We start from the raw sequence: 14004 nt of genomic DNA, 5'->3' as shown, positions 1-14004 counted from the left end.
GTGAGATACGGTTTAACAAGTTGCATATATAAATACATCCCGCCAGCAGAGAATCTTTACAGCACTGAAACTTGCTGTAAATAATACTTGTATAAGTTACTATGGTGTTTAAGCCAGGTACACTAACCCATTAATCTTGATTCATACTAGGCCCTTCAGATCCTTAGTGTGTCCACGAAAGTGCACTGTACTGCAGGTTAAGAAAACAGGCAAGTCAAAGTAACCCCCATCAGTCTCACAATACGGGTGCAGTATTTACTAGAAACATTTTACCTTTTAAGAAATTTGACCTGACAGGATCAGCCAGTTTTTCTCTTCTCAGCAATTCTCAGTAAATCTTCTGTTATTCTGAAAGTGATCTTAAACAATCACTAAAACAAAATGGAACCAAATAAATACACTGCAGAAATCAATTTAAACTTAATTGAGCTCATTCAAAGGAATAAAAAATAGAAAACTGTCACAGGTTGCCGGGGCAAGCCGTGTGTGAATTATTTAGGACGCAAGATGTGGCAGCTCTGGTGCAAGTGAGTTTATTTAGCCAATGTAGATACAAACGAATACACGGGCAGAAAAGAATAAACACTAAACTGAGGAAGAACAGCACCAAAATCACAATAATAGCAAACACAAAACGCTGGGTCAAAAGACCCAGGATCATGACAAAAACAAAACCTTAATAAGGCTTTTCTCAGGCATGTCTGGCACTTTGTAATGTTCTGCACCTGTTGGCTCTCGTTTAGAAATGTTTATGTTGTGATTAAGTTTATGTGACGTTCAAGAAATTACTGCCACGATGACGTGATGTGTTTTTCTTTTCAGGAAAGCCTTCCAGCTGTACTATAAAGAGTTTGTGGAGTTCTCATGCCCTACAGAGGACATCTACCTGGAATAGCCTTGCCTTTAACCACAACCCTGTAAAGTACGCTGTATCATAACATAATGTTGCATGAAGGACAGATATACATTAATTGGTAAAACAAAAACAAAAAAAGAGAAAAATTAAACATTAACACATCTGACAAACGAACAGGTATAGAAGGCCCAAGTTTCAGACCTGTGGTGAAAACCTTGTGCAGCAACCAGAGATGAAAATGAGCCAAAGGAGGGATTTCCTGGCAAATGAAAATATGCAAAATGGCATCAGTGATGAGGCAAAGATGGAAAGCACAAATATTTTAACTCATCAGTTTCTGCAATGCTTGTTAGCCTGTAGCATCATGTCAGCAGGGGCAAAGCTGAAAGCCCAGGAGACAGTCTGGACCACTTTGTACGCTGGAAAAAAGAAAGAAAAAGCAGAATCTATGACTTGGAAGTGAACAAGCAAGTGATGTTGGTTCATTTTGTCTTGAAATACTGTAACCAGGGTGTGAGCCCGAGAGAGGTGTTTATTTACTAAAGACATAACAACCTCACAATGAAAAAGGAGTACTAAACTAAATAAAACCCATGTAGGAACAGTTAATTTTATCCTTTTATCACACCTAATATGAAGGCGTATCCACATTTATTAAAAAAAAAAAAACAAAGAGAGAGAAATCTCAATAAAAATCAGATGCAGTGATGTGCTCTGCATTTTGGGGGTTCTTGCCACATTTTTACTGCTTTTTGTTAAACCCAGACACAGATCTGTACTGCATATTCAAGGTACAGTAAGCACAGTGTGAATACACAAGAGTAGAATAGGTTTGCTTTTCCATTAAGCAGTTGGAGCTAACTAGTAAAGGAACAGCTGAGTATCTAAAGTTAATTTCAAATAGTTTTAGTTGAATAAAATTAAAAGATGGTTTCAGCTTCTCACTTTTCAGTCAGACAGGCAGAAGGTAAACTTTGCAGATTGATTTATATACTTTACATGCTAATGCTCAATTAAAGTAGACTTTAAACTACTTTTCTCTTGCATCTGTGCGGCTCAGTATTTGGAGATTCACACTGGTGGAGTTTTACTGGTGGAATTTTTCACTCTCGCCACTTGTGTAAGTTTGCTCCTGGTGGAAAACTACCAAAACAAAAGATTGATGGACAAACCATGGATTGATGATTTCACTTCCTGATGGAGGCTAGTGTGACCAAATGCACTGGAGTTTTAGGTTAAAGCCTAAAATGATGGTACAAACATGTAATGTAACCAAAGTGTTTTGAGCTGGGGAGGTGCTCCTTTTAAAACAAGTTAAATACTAAAATCTCATATTCCCCCTTTCCACCAAGGTGAGCCAGGTGCTGGTTCAAGTCTTTTGTGCTAGTGGTAGTGTGCAATTGGGCTTTCCAAATGTTGGTCAGCTTTTTCACGAGCCTTTGTAGTTTTAACTTTACAACACATGTATAAGACTATGAACACATCAAATGATTAACACTTTACCCTTTGAAATGTTACTTTGGAGTAAACATTGAAGTTCTTTTCATGACTGAATGGTTTCTGTTATTTTTCAGGCCTTAACCTATAGAACAAAATGGCTGAGGTGGCATTAGAAGTTAATGAGAAATAACCTCTCTCTCTCTCTCGCTCATATATATATATATGAGCGAGAGAGAGAGAGAGAGAGAGAGAGAGAGAGAGAGAGAAAGAGACTTAGGTGTCAAAAACCATCGTTAAGTTTACAGGGGACATTGACAAATGTCATCTCTAGGGGAGAAAGCATTACAGGTCTCAGCTTTTTGCTGAAGTTCTGTTGAGAAATGAAGTGAAAAGAGACAATTTGTCTCTCTCACTAACTACTGCTGGAAAACTACAGAGGTGTATTTGTATAACTGCTGCTGCTTGATTTTTTTAATTTAATATTGCCAGTCTGCTTAAATTATCATCCATACTGACACTTGGGTTTTTCTTCTAGATGATGTGCTAGTTGTATTTTTTTACTAATGGCCCCAGCCCCTTTTGTACTTTTTTTCATAGTTGAAAAACAGCAAAGTGTTGATGCTACATTGAATAGTTCTTTGTGACAAAGGCAGAATAAAGAACTCCTTAAATGTACTGAGCATTGTCCATGCAGAGAATGTTTAGAGGTACACAAGTGTGTACTTTAAGCAAACATCTATTGGTGCTATCGTGCACAGCTCTGTCCATATGTTCAGTAAAGCCTTAGTAATTCCTTGTCTAATGTCAGACATGCAATGCTTCTTTACTGTGTGCTCTAATTAGGTGTGAAATTAGTGATAAAGATGTTTAACAGAGAAAAAACCCCATCTGAGTTCGGCTGTTTACTCCTTCATACGACATTTTTCTGCAACTAGAATATGACACATTCTCAGACTTGTAGAGACAAGAAAATGATGCTTGGTGCAGTAGGTACAGGTGCTAACGAGGGAGCAAAAACAAAACTGGTGTCTTCAGATCTTCACTAGTAGTGCCTCTTTTTCATGAGATCATTGTTACTTTTTTGAGTTAACATTATTAAAATCTTTTAAGGGTTTTCCATTGAGTGTGTGTTGACTTTAAGGTGATGAATGCAAATTGAGTTGTTTTGCTGTGATTTGCTCTTCATTCCACTGCACTACACATTATTTGCTGTACATGTGCTGGTAGTAGTCAGTTTTTCCTCTATTCATCCTCGTTCTACCATTTGTTGCCATCAGAGAGACCAGTAGAGAAGCTCCTCCAGCTCCTCTAGGGTTACACTTTCTTCAAACCTTCATTTCTGCAGGCCATCCTCAAACAGCAAACTCAAAACAGCTCCTTTCAGTGCAAAGTTGCAGCTCTATCCTTTGCGCCACTGTCCCGGTGAAGATTGAGGTGTGAGACAAATAACTGGGCTCCTAACTCCAGAGCCAGGATGGCCTTTAGTGTAAACACACTGCTAACACCCATATCAGCGATCATCTTCTTTCTGCTCATTGCCATAGATGATTGTAGAAACATGGATTGAACTGTAAGTTAACAATTTTGTGACACTCAGCTCACTGGTCACAGCAACAGTGTTTGTAGTTTCTGTTTCAAAATTCCTTTCAGATCATACAGAGTGAATATTTTACCCAAAAGATTTCAAATACACCTTCTCATTATTTCTCTGATATCCCCAGGAGTGTACATAATACTTGGGAAATTATGAATTTTATTATTAGAGAAGGAGCTGTGTTTAATTAGCTCATGCCTGAGATTTCACAAGTTGGGCTTGATTGAGAACTTAGTCACAATGAAAAGAAACAAAAACTTGACCCAAGTGTTATGGAAGTCTATTAATGTCCTGTTTGTGAACATGTGAAACCAGTGAAAACGCATACAGTGGATAATTACTGAGACTTGATGTTGTAAAATGTGCCATAATGGTTAATAAGCAATAATGATTTTTGAGCTGTTACACCAATTATTCGGAGGAAGTGCTTGTTGCAGAGCTTTATAGACATTTTAGTAACCCAGATTGTTCATGGTAATCTGAATTATTGAAATGAACATTAAGTTACACCATTTTTTGTGATAATGAGATTTTTTTTATTTATCAGCACACGTACAGCACAGTTGTTTTGCAGTTAAAAACAAAGTATTCTTTCTACATCAGTTGTCACTAACACCGGTTTGTAACTAAATATTTTATGTGGTCAATATTTATCAGACAATTAAATAAATGTAAAAGCAAGATTCACTAATGAAGGATATTGAAAATGTTCTATTCAGCAGTTGTCTCACCAGTTGTCAGTTTTTCATTGTCAAAAACAGAAAAAAAAATCATTTTGAAGAAAACAAGTTGTCTGCTGTTGTTGAAAGCCATTGTGTTTGTATCAGGAGAGATCAACACTCACTTTTCTATGAATTCCCCTCTTAAGAGCCGATCAGACTGACAGGAGAACGTGGACTGCAGCAGGGGCTATACAAAGAGTGTACAGACATGGGTGTATAAATAAAGAATTTAATTTCTGTAATTATAAATATGACATTGTATTGATTCAACATGTAGTTTGTGAAATTTCTCTTTATTTTGGACTTTTCTCTTTCAGCTGTGAATTATTCTGGATTTAAAAGTTTTACTGCAGATCTCATGGTGTGCTGTCATTAATGTGCTGGGATCAGTTATACAAACATATATTGCTGCCATGCTCCTGCTGCCTGATTCAAACTCCAGTGATAGTGCTGCATCTCTACATAAAAGAAAGTTATGTAGATAAGAAAGGTTAATGAAACTTGCAAGAGAATTTGTGCTTTTATACAGCTTTTTTATTACATCTTAATGGGTATTTATGTATAAATTAACAGTAGGCCTACTGTAATGTACTGCTATGCACCTACATACCAGTGATGCCTGCACAGCACAGGTTGAAACTTGGATACAACTTTGTGCTCAGTGATGCCCTGGCCTCACTGGGAGTAGAGGCCCCATGACACCATCTGTCATCTGAGTAGGAGCATGCCCCAACGTAGTCAGGCATGCATACAAGAATGTAGGGGCCATACAAACTACTGAGTGAAATTTTGAATTATTGCAATGAAATTTGCAGTTGCTGTACTTTAGCATTTAGTACTTACCATGTTTTACTTCACAGTAGAGGAGAAGTCCAGTGATATCTGATCAGGTCACAGTCTAGTTGAAAATGGTGGTTTGTAAGGAATGATTTGGCTCTCTCTGAGGTTTGTCTTCAATCCAAACAATTGGGTAAAATTTTGACCCAATATTTGATCAAAGTCACCCAACCTATAAACAGACAAAATTATTCAAGCCTGGGAGTTAATTAAAGAACCCAGCACATCGCCAACCCAACTCCTGAGTCACAACTTTTGAACCAATTTTTGGTCAAACTAACCCAACTTCTGGACCTATAAGTGTTAGAGTGAATTATTAAATGTTGTCATTTTTATGCTTACCATCTCTACATTGTTTTAACTCTGTGATGAAAGGAATTCTTTTGTCCCCCTCCCCAGATTCTTGAGGTTCTGGGTGGGGGCTGTAGTGTTTATCACAAGCACATCCTTGTGACTGTTAGTTTGATGTTTGGTAGGCTTCCTGCCCTTTTTGTGGCTTCACTGTGTTATCTAGGGTGAACCATAAATTGGGTGTGGGGGAGACTACCCTCTTTATGACCTAGGATGTTGCTTCCTGCTTTTATGACCCTTTTGGTCAGCAGGAGAACACACATACATTCTCACATAACACACACATCCTTACCTACACACACACACACACACACACACACACACACACACACACACATACATACATACATACAGTGCCTTGTCTTTGTAACCAAGGGGGGCTACGAGGGGAGGTGCATGTAAACTATTGTTTATTGTGTGAACGTTTTCAATAAAAGGCAGCGAGAGGAGGCCATCGTCGGGGTCATTCGTAATGAAAGTCGAAGTGCGTTTCTGAGTGTCAAGAGATGTATTCTAAGACACTTCTTCAGCTGAGAATGAGAGAGGAGAAACACACAGTTTTTACTTGCAGCAAGGGAAGCCACAGAGCGCCCGCACGGGAGTGAGAGCTCAGGGACTCGCGCTCTGCCACTGCCCTGGTCTTTATTTATACATCAGTAGGTGCGTTTGTTCCTTACATTGGAATGTGGATGTTTAAATTCAAATTCAAATTCAAATTTTATTTGTCACGTACACAGTCATACACAGTACGATATGCAGTGAAATGCTTGGACAACTGCTCGTGACCTAAAGAAAACAAAAAAGGAAAAGGCTATGAATAAGATAGGAAATAAATATGAAAAATTAAAAAGGGAAATAAATATGAAAAATTAAAAAGGGTAAATTTTACTAGGAAGGAATAAAATATAAATTAAGGTTAAAAAGGAAATAACTGTACAACACAAATTAGAATGAAGGGTAAATTTAACTGAGAAAGAATAAGATAAAAATATAAATTAAAGTTGAAAATAAAATAACTGTACAACAAAATACAAAATATAGAACTATATAAGAATGTTTATACGCGTGTGTGTGTGTGTGTGTGTGTGGGGTCAGAGTGTGACCCCATAAAGACTTCCCTAAACCTGCTGGTCTGGAAGTCCAGCAGTTCATCTAAACAAAAGGCACTTAGACTAAAACTGACATAGTTACATTTATCCTACCATAAAACAAAGAGAAGGTACGACCTCTCCCATGCTCCCAGGATGTGGGTGTGAATGCCAGAGCACTCTGGAATGCACACAAAGTCTTGTCAGAATCAGAATCGTGTTTATTGGCCAAGTATATGTGCAGACACATACAGGGAATTTGGTTCCGGTAGATGGTGGCTCTCAAGCACAGCAATGTAAATCACACACACACACACACACACACACACACACACACACACACACACACACGTGTCTATATACACACATTACACATACATACACAAAGCTGTGTAAACCAACTATAAATAACTAATCTAAACTTATATACATAAAATACAAAAATGAAATGAGGTGGAATGAATACTACAGAATGTACATAAGGTGCAGTTGCAGTCTGGCAGTGGGAGCAGTGTGACAGGTCAACTGTTAAGAAGGGAGATGACGAGGGGAAAGAAACTGTTCCTATGTTGGGTGGTCCTGGTCTGCAGGCTTCTGTACCGTTGATCTTCTTTTCCGGCGTGCTGTAGAAGTGGTGTTTACTGCGGTCATCCTGAAAGTGTGGTCTGACAGGAATATAGGAGCACATGTTCCTGTCCAGCCTGGGGGCAGTATGAAATATGCCCGTTGTCCACATAGCCAGGCCATTCCTTGCACCCAGTACGTGCCATTAGAAGGTCCACTCATATTCACAGGGGCGCCCTCTCCGTGGCCTGCAGTTTGGACACAGTTTGTGGTGTTTCCAAGGGGTCTGTTACTTTTCTCTTGTTGATAACACATCGAGTGGTTCTTCACTGGGAGTTGGTCCAGGAACACTGGGAAGTGGATGGATGTATAATGTGTTTGTCACATTGAAATCGATCCAGAAGAGTTGATCACATGTTCCATTACCAGTGTTGGGACTAACGCGTTATTAAGTAACGCGTTACAGTAACTACGTTATTATTGTGGTAACGAGCACGGTAACTAGTTATTATGCCAAAATCAGGAACGCGTTAGTCGTTACTGGGATTTAGATAGGGTCGTTACTCGTTACTTCGTGTGGTGGCTATCGCGGAGCTTCCACAGATTCAGTAACATTAGCAAGTGGTGGAGGCCAGCAGGTGGATGAAGGAAAAGGGACGCAGAAGGAAAAGAGACCCGAGGCGGCCGCCGGTCCAAGTGTGAACTGAACTTCAGGTAAGAAGTTATGACCTGCAGTCTCTCTGGGTCAGATATAAACCAAGTTTAGGTGGAGTTTATTTTCGTTATTCTGACTTATTCCGTACTGCGTGCTAGCTAGCATGACGGAGTTTCTATACAGCTGGGTGGGTGCTATGAAGTTAATGATGTTGAACATTATTTTGTTCATAAGTTATTAGAGTTGCCAACCGTCCCGTCTGGTATTCAGAGAAAATATTACGCGTTTGTTATTGAGGTGAAAAGGAACAGTTTGTCCTGTAATTCAGCTACAATGAAAAAGGCACAAAGCTGGAGTTATTCTGTGTTTACGCTGCACAGCTGCCTCTTCTTCTCTCATCCTCTCCCCCCTCCCTCTCCCGTTTCTACTTCAATCATGAAAACTGATCAGTGATCAGCTGATCGGCTCTCTTGTTTGTTTATCGCTCACTTTGCGCCGAAAGAGGAAACCAGCGGATGTCGCGCTAAACAACAGCAGCACGTTTAAGCTTGATCAGCTGTTGTTAGAATTTATTTAATATTAATTTCTAGTATCAGCTGGTGTTTGCTGGAGCCACAGCTGTAAAGCTGCTGGTCATGATGTCGGTTTGGTTATCTGGTGAGAGGGAAACATGAAGATGAAACCAGGAGATGTCCTTACTGAATCATCAGAGCTGTGATGGAGAAACAGGTTTACCTTTTAGGTGACATGAATGAGTTGAAGGGAAGTTATGAACTGTTTCTGAGAGACAAATAACCCCAGGATCCTTTTTTAGGTAGCTGACAGCTGGTAACTGTGCAGGTGCGGATCTAGCAAAGTGTTGCCAGGGGGGCATGTAGGGCATTAAAAGGGAAAGGGGGGCACAAAGAAATACTTTTCTTTCTTATTCTCATTTAAAATGTCTAGCTTTTAAAAAATAATTATCTGAATCTTACAACAAACGATTGATAGATTGATGCATATATACCATCAAAACAGTGTACATCACTGTCACAACAGTGTTTATTTTCATTCAAAGGCTTTATGATTTTTCCTATAATGGTGGGCCGGTCTCTAGTCAAAATGCCCGGGACGATTTATTTGTCCCAGTCCAGCCCTGTATGCAGCTCATCTGCAGTCTGGTGTTACCTACATCTTCCTATTTGGAAGGCAGAATTTCCGAGTTCTGAGTACAATCGAAAGCACCACGACTGCAGTTTTTGTGTTGGATGTAAAAGGCGCACATGACGCTGTTACGTAGGCTAGAATCATGGCAGTAGTCAACGACGGTCCAGGCGTGGGATTTCTCTCGTGGAAATATGCACATTATCTTTTCCTTTCTATTGGTAGGTGGCACAGTGCACTTGTGGCAAGTAAGCAAGCTAGAAGACTGGCAAAGTTATGGAAGCAACACATTAACAAGAGAATTCTGAGTAAAACCAAAGTTACTTTCCCTAGTAACTAGTTACTTTGAAAGTAACGAGTAACTTGAAGTAACTGAGTTACTTTTGAGAGAAGTAACTAGTAATGTAACTAAGTTACTATTTTAAAGTAACTTACCCAACACTGTCCATTACTAAGTCCAACAGCATGTGAGATTGTATTGTTGGTGGTGATTTGGCTGTGTTGGAATCCAATGCCAGCAAAGCTAGCTGCACACTTTGCTTGAGTGTTGTTCATATATTCACCATATAGTGTGGGGTGTGTCGACGTGCTGGGCATATGAGAAGAGACATAACAGTCTGTATTTGCAGATTCTGCCTTTGTCCTGTCGTGGATATAACGGTACCAGGCATTGTTCATCCACGGGTGGATGTGGTCTTGTGTCATGTCTCTTAGATGAGAGTTTTCCTTTGGAGTACTCTGACAAGGATCCAATCACCTGGCTTCAACCTGCAAGAAATAGGTGAAAAAGAGTCTTGCGGCAGTTTATTGTTCAGAACAACTTCTCTGTTTATCAACAATCAAGTCATCCATCCGCCAGAGTGGTTTCACAGATTGATTTATCTAGTGGCTCGCTAGTAACTGGTAGTGGAAAAGGTCGCCCATGTATAATTTCAAATGGGGACAGTTTGTTACTTCCTTGTGTTTTTCTCATCCACATTTTGACTAGGCCTACACATTCTGGCCATGGTCTGCCAGTTTCTTCCATCGTTTTCCTGAGCCTTTTCTTTATAGTGCCATTTGTTCTCTCCTCTAATCCTGCACTCTGTAGATGGTAGGCACAATGGTGTTTCAAACTGAAACCTAGTGCTTCAGATACTTTGCTGATCACGTCATTTACAAAATGGGTTCCATTATCTGATCTTATCAGAGTAGGAATTCCATATGTTGGAATGAAATGGTTGCATAGACACTTTGCAACTGAGATTGCGTCTGCTTCTTTCGCTGGGTAGATTTCTGGCCATTTTAAGAGAACATCTATATATACTAGAGCGTATTTTGAGCCCTGACACTCATTCAATTCAATGAAGTCCATGTGAATTGTATGAAATGGGTGAGGTGGTGTAGGAAAATGTCCTCTTTTTGGTCTTAAGTTGCCTTGGGTATTGTGTTTTTGGCAGGTCATACATGTTTTCACATATTCTTTTGCTGAAGTTTCAAAATTTATAGTGTAGAATTGTTGGCTTGTTATAAAGATCATCCCTCCTAATAAGACATGGCTTAAACCATGGCTCACTAGAGCGGCTGTTTTGTGCAATGATTTGGGAAGAATGGGTTTTCCTGCTATTTTCATTATGTCATCAGTGTCTAGTACTGCTCTGTGTTTCAGCCATTGCTTCTGTTCTTTTGGTGGTGCTGCCTTTTGTTTGTCCTGCAGTACAGACAGTGGAATGGTGTGATTTTCATGAGTTGTTAATAAGACTGTGGTTGCTATGGCTGCTGTCATCCTTCTGATGTGCTGCACGTTTGCAAATTGCTAAATGTCGTGGCAGTTGTACTGTTTTCAACAGTTGCTTCAGTAGATCTGCATGCTGAACTGGGTTTCCAGAGGAGGTCACCATGCCTCTGTTATCCCATATTTTTGCAAAGTGGTGAACTGCTGCAAACACATACTGACTGTCTGTGTGGATGTTAATGTCCTGTCCTTCATGTATTTCATGCTCTGATTACTGCAGTCAGTTCTGCATGCTGAGCTGAATGTGTGTGTGGCAAGGCTCTTGCTTCCACTATAGTGTCTGTTGTGGTTACTGCATATCCTACACAGTTACGCCCCAGTGCATTTTTTGATGCTGAACCGTCAACAAAGATGTCAGTGAAACCTTGTGGTGTACTGTAAATGTCAGCACGTGGCTTAGTTTCCCTTTTCTAATTTTTCCACGCAGCAATGTGCTTTTCGCTCTGTGGGCGTTGGCAACAATGTGCTAGGATTTAAAGGTCCACATCTCACTATGTTGATGTGGGATTGCGAAAGCAGTGTGCCAGCATAGGAGAGTTGTCTAGCATGTGTTAACAAAGGCAAATGTGCTTGTAGCAGTATAAAAGTTACTGCTTGAGGTACTCTAACAGTCAGAGTGTGTCCAAAAACTATGTCAGCAGATTTTTTGCACTGCCTCTGCAGCTGCTGCACATGCTTGTACACAGGTGGGCATTCCTGAGGCCACTGAAACGAGTTTGCTTGAATAGAAAGCTAGTGGCCTTTGTTTTTCTCCAAATGATTGTGTCAATACTGCTTTCATGTGTCCCTGTGTTCAGTCTACATTTAAGTAGAATGGTTTGTCATAATCTGGCAATGCAAGCATAACGTTAGTTTGGAGCATGAGTTTTAGTTTAGTAAATGCTCCTTCTGCTTCTGGTGTCCACTGTATTTTATCTTTTAAAGCAAGATTTTTTCCATGAATTGAATTCGTTGCGCTATGCTGCTTTGTTTACTGTGGCTTTGCGGGCTAATGTTTGTTGTGTTTTGTAGGAAAACCAGCCAACAAAATAAAAATGCTGGAATGCGATCCAGGCTGGGCACCCTCTATCAGCCTGGGTCATACCGAGTTTAACGCTGCTACCACAGCGAGATTTGGTCGGTTAAGAGAGAGAGCAATATCAAAGCAGCCATGAAAAGTCCCGCATATATTTGCTCAATTGTTTTATTGAAGCAATCAAGTGATGAATAGCTGTTTTCCAGTATGTTATTTTGAAATGGGTTATTTTCTCTCTTTTGCCTGTCCCGTTTGGTTCTTTTGCCATCAGAATTATTGTCTAAAGGCAAAGAAAGATGCCCAATGGATTTACTTTACCAAATGGACCATTCCAGCCTTGCCGTGTTGGTCTATTTGATTCATCTTTGCTTTTATTGTTTATCTTATTTTATTTTTACTTGCTAAATATGGGACAGACTTGACTGGGGAAAAGAAAATGGAGAAAGAAAGAGGGAAAGAAAAACAGCAGGAAAAAGGAACGGTGATAAAGGGCAAAAAACAAAAAACAACAAACCAAACAGACAAAACACATATAGCAAACATCTGGATCACCTGCTGAGAAAGAAAAAAGAGAAAACAAGCAAAAAAAAAAGAGCAATATAATAAACATCATTGCGATGATCTATGTGAATATGACAGTAAATACTAAATATTATTCTAAGGAGCTTGGAAAGAAAAGCGTCTGGACTTGTTTAAGTTGCTTGAAGACGTTTCACCTCTCATCCGAGAAGCTTCTTCAGTTCTAAGGGTCAAATGGTGGAAAGTGCCAGATTTAAACCCAAATGACCCCCTGGTGATCCTATACCTAATCACATAAGCCAAGGTGTGAAAACGGGTGTGGGTCACAATCAGCCAGGGTTTCGGGTGAGCTAATTGTGAAACCTGGCCCCACCCTATCATGTGATTTCCTGAGGTCAGATGGCCCAGGAGGTGAGGCTAGGCCAGCAAGTTGGAGTCCAGAGTAGAGCCATTAGAAATGATTTAATCTGGAGGTCACAAAGGCATGTATAAGTTTTTCAAGATCTCTGTACGGTATTAAATGTTTGACCTTGGAACTTTGGCGCAATTGGAAGAAGCCAGATTTAACCTCAGAGGAACCAAAGAGCTGTTTATCCAGCTTAAATGAACTATTCAGGAAAACACCTAGATTACTTATAGTATCTGTAAGAAAGCAAGCAAAGGGACCAAATCGGGCAGCTAGCTGATCTTGTGGAGTGTGACTATCAAACACCATAATCTCAGTTTTCTTCTCATTTAAAATGAGAGAATTGGCTGACAGCCACTCGGTAACCTCTTTCAAGCAGTCAGACAAATAATTCAGTAAAGCTGGCAGGTCATCAGACATTTGGGAAAAAAATTTGAATTTCGTCAGGTGGGAGATTTGACACTTGTCAAAGATAGAACCCGGGGGTAACATGTACAAGGCAAACAGTAGAGGGTCCAGCACAGACCCCTGCGGTACTCCACAACAAAGAGGGGCAGCAGCGGACGAGTAGCAACCCATCATGACAGAAAAAGTCCTGCCCGAGAGGTAGGATTTAAACTAATTAAGGGCGGAATCCTTGATGCCTTCAAGATGTTCCAGTCTCTCTAAAAGAATTTTGTGGTCTACCATATCAAAAGCAGCAGACAGATCCAATAAAATTTAAATGGCAGGGCAACCTGAGTTAGTAAAAGAAGATCATTGAAAACCCTCAGCAGTGCTTTTTCAGTGCTGTGACGAGGTTTAAAACCAGACTGAAATTTGTCACTAATGTTATTTGTGTTTAAGTAGGCCTGTAGTTGCAAGGGGACAATTCTCTCTAATCTTTTAGATAAAAACGGAAGTTTACAGATTGTGTTACACCTAAGTCAGCATTACAGTTTTTTACAGACGCTAGGACACATTTCTCAATACTTAGGTCACGTTTGCAAAACTCCTCACACAGTGAGCACAACAGAAGTCTATGTGGGCTAAACTGAGGA

General features: G+C 39.9%; 1 protein-coding gene across 4 annotated transcripts in view; it reads left to right on the top strand.

The window, feature by feature from the left end:
- Window positions 1-4802, top strand: part of mapk8ip1b (mitogen-activated protein kinase 8 interacting protein 1b) — a 53287-nt gene extending 48485 nt beyond the window's left edge. For 3 of the 4 annotated variants that reach the window (XM_040045504.1, XM_040045502.1, XM_040045501.1), the window contains one exon: window positions 823-4802. In XM_040045504.1, coding sequence (XP_039901438.1) covers window positions 823-895 — 73 coding nt within the window. In that variant the 3' untranslated portion in view covers window positions 896-4802. The remainder of the gene's footprint in view (window positions 1-822) is intronic. The other variant, XR_005697831.1, reaches the window with a different exon arrangement.
- The last annotated feature ends 9202 nt before the right edge of the window (window positions 4803-14004 follow it).

This window comes from Simochromis diagramma, unplaced genomic scaffold, assembly GCF_900408965.1.
Source record: "Simochromis diagramma unplaced genomic scaffold, fSimDia1.1 OVJJ01000079.1, whole genome shotgun sequence".
In the NCBI taxonomy this organism is placed as follows: domain Eukaryota; kingdom Metazoa; phylum Chordata; class Actinopteri; order Cichliformes; family Cichlidae; genus Simochromis; species Simochromis diagramma.
Note: the sequence above shows the minus strand (reverse complement) of the source record. Positions and strands in the feature narration are given on the sequence as shown.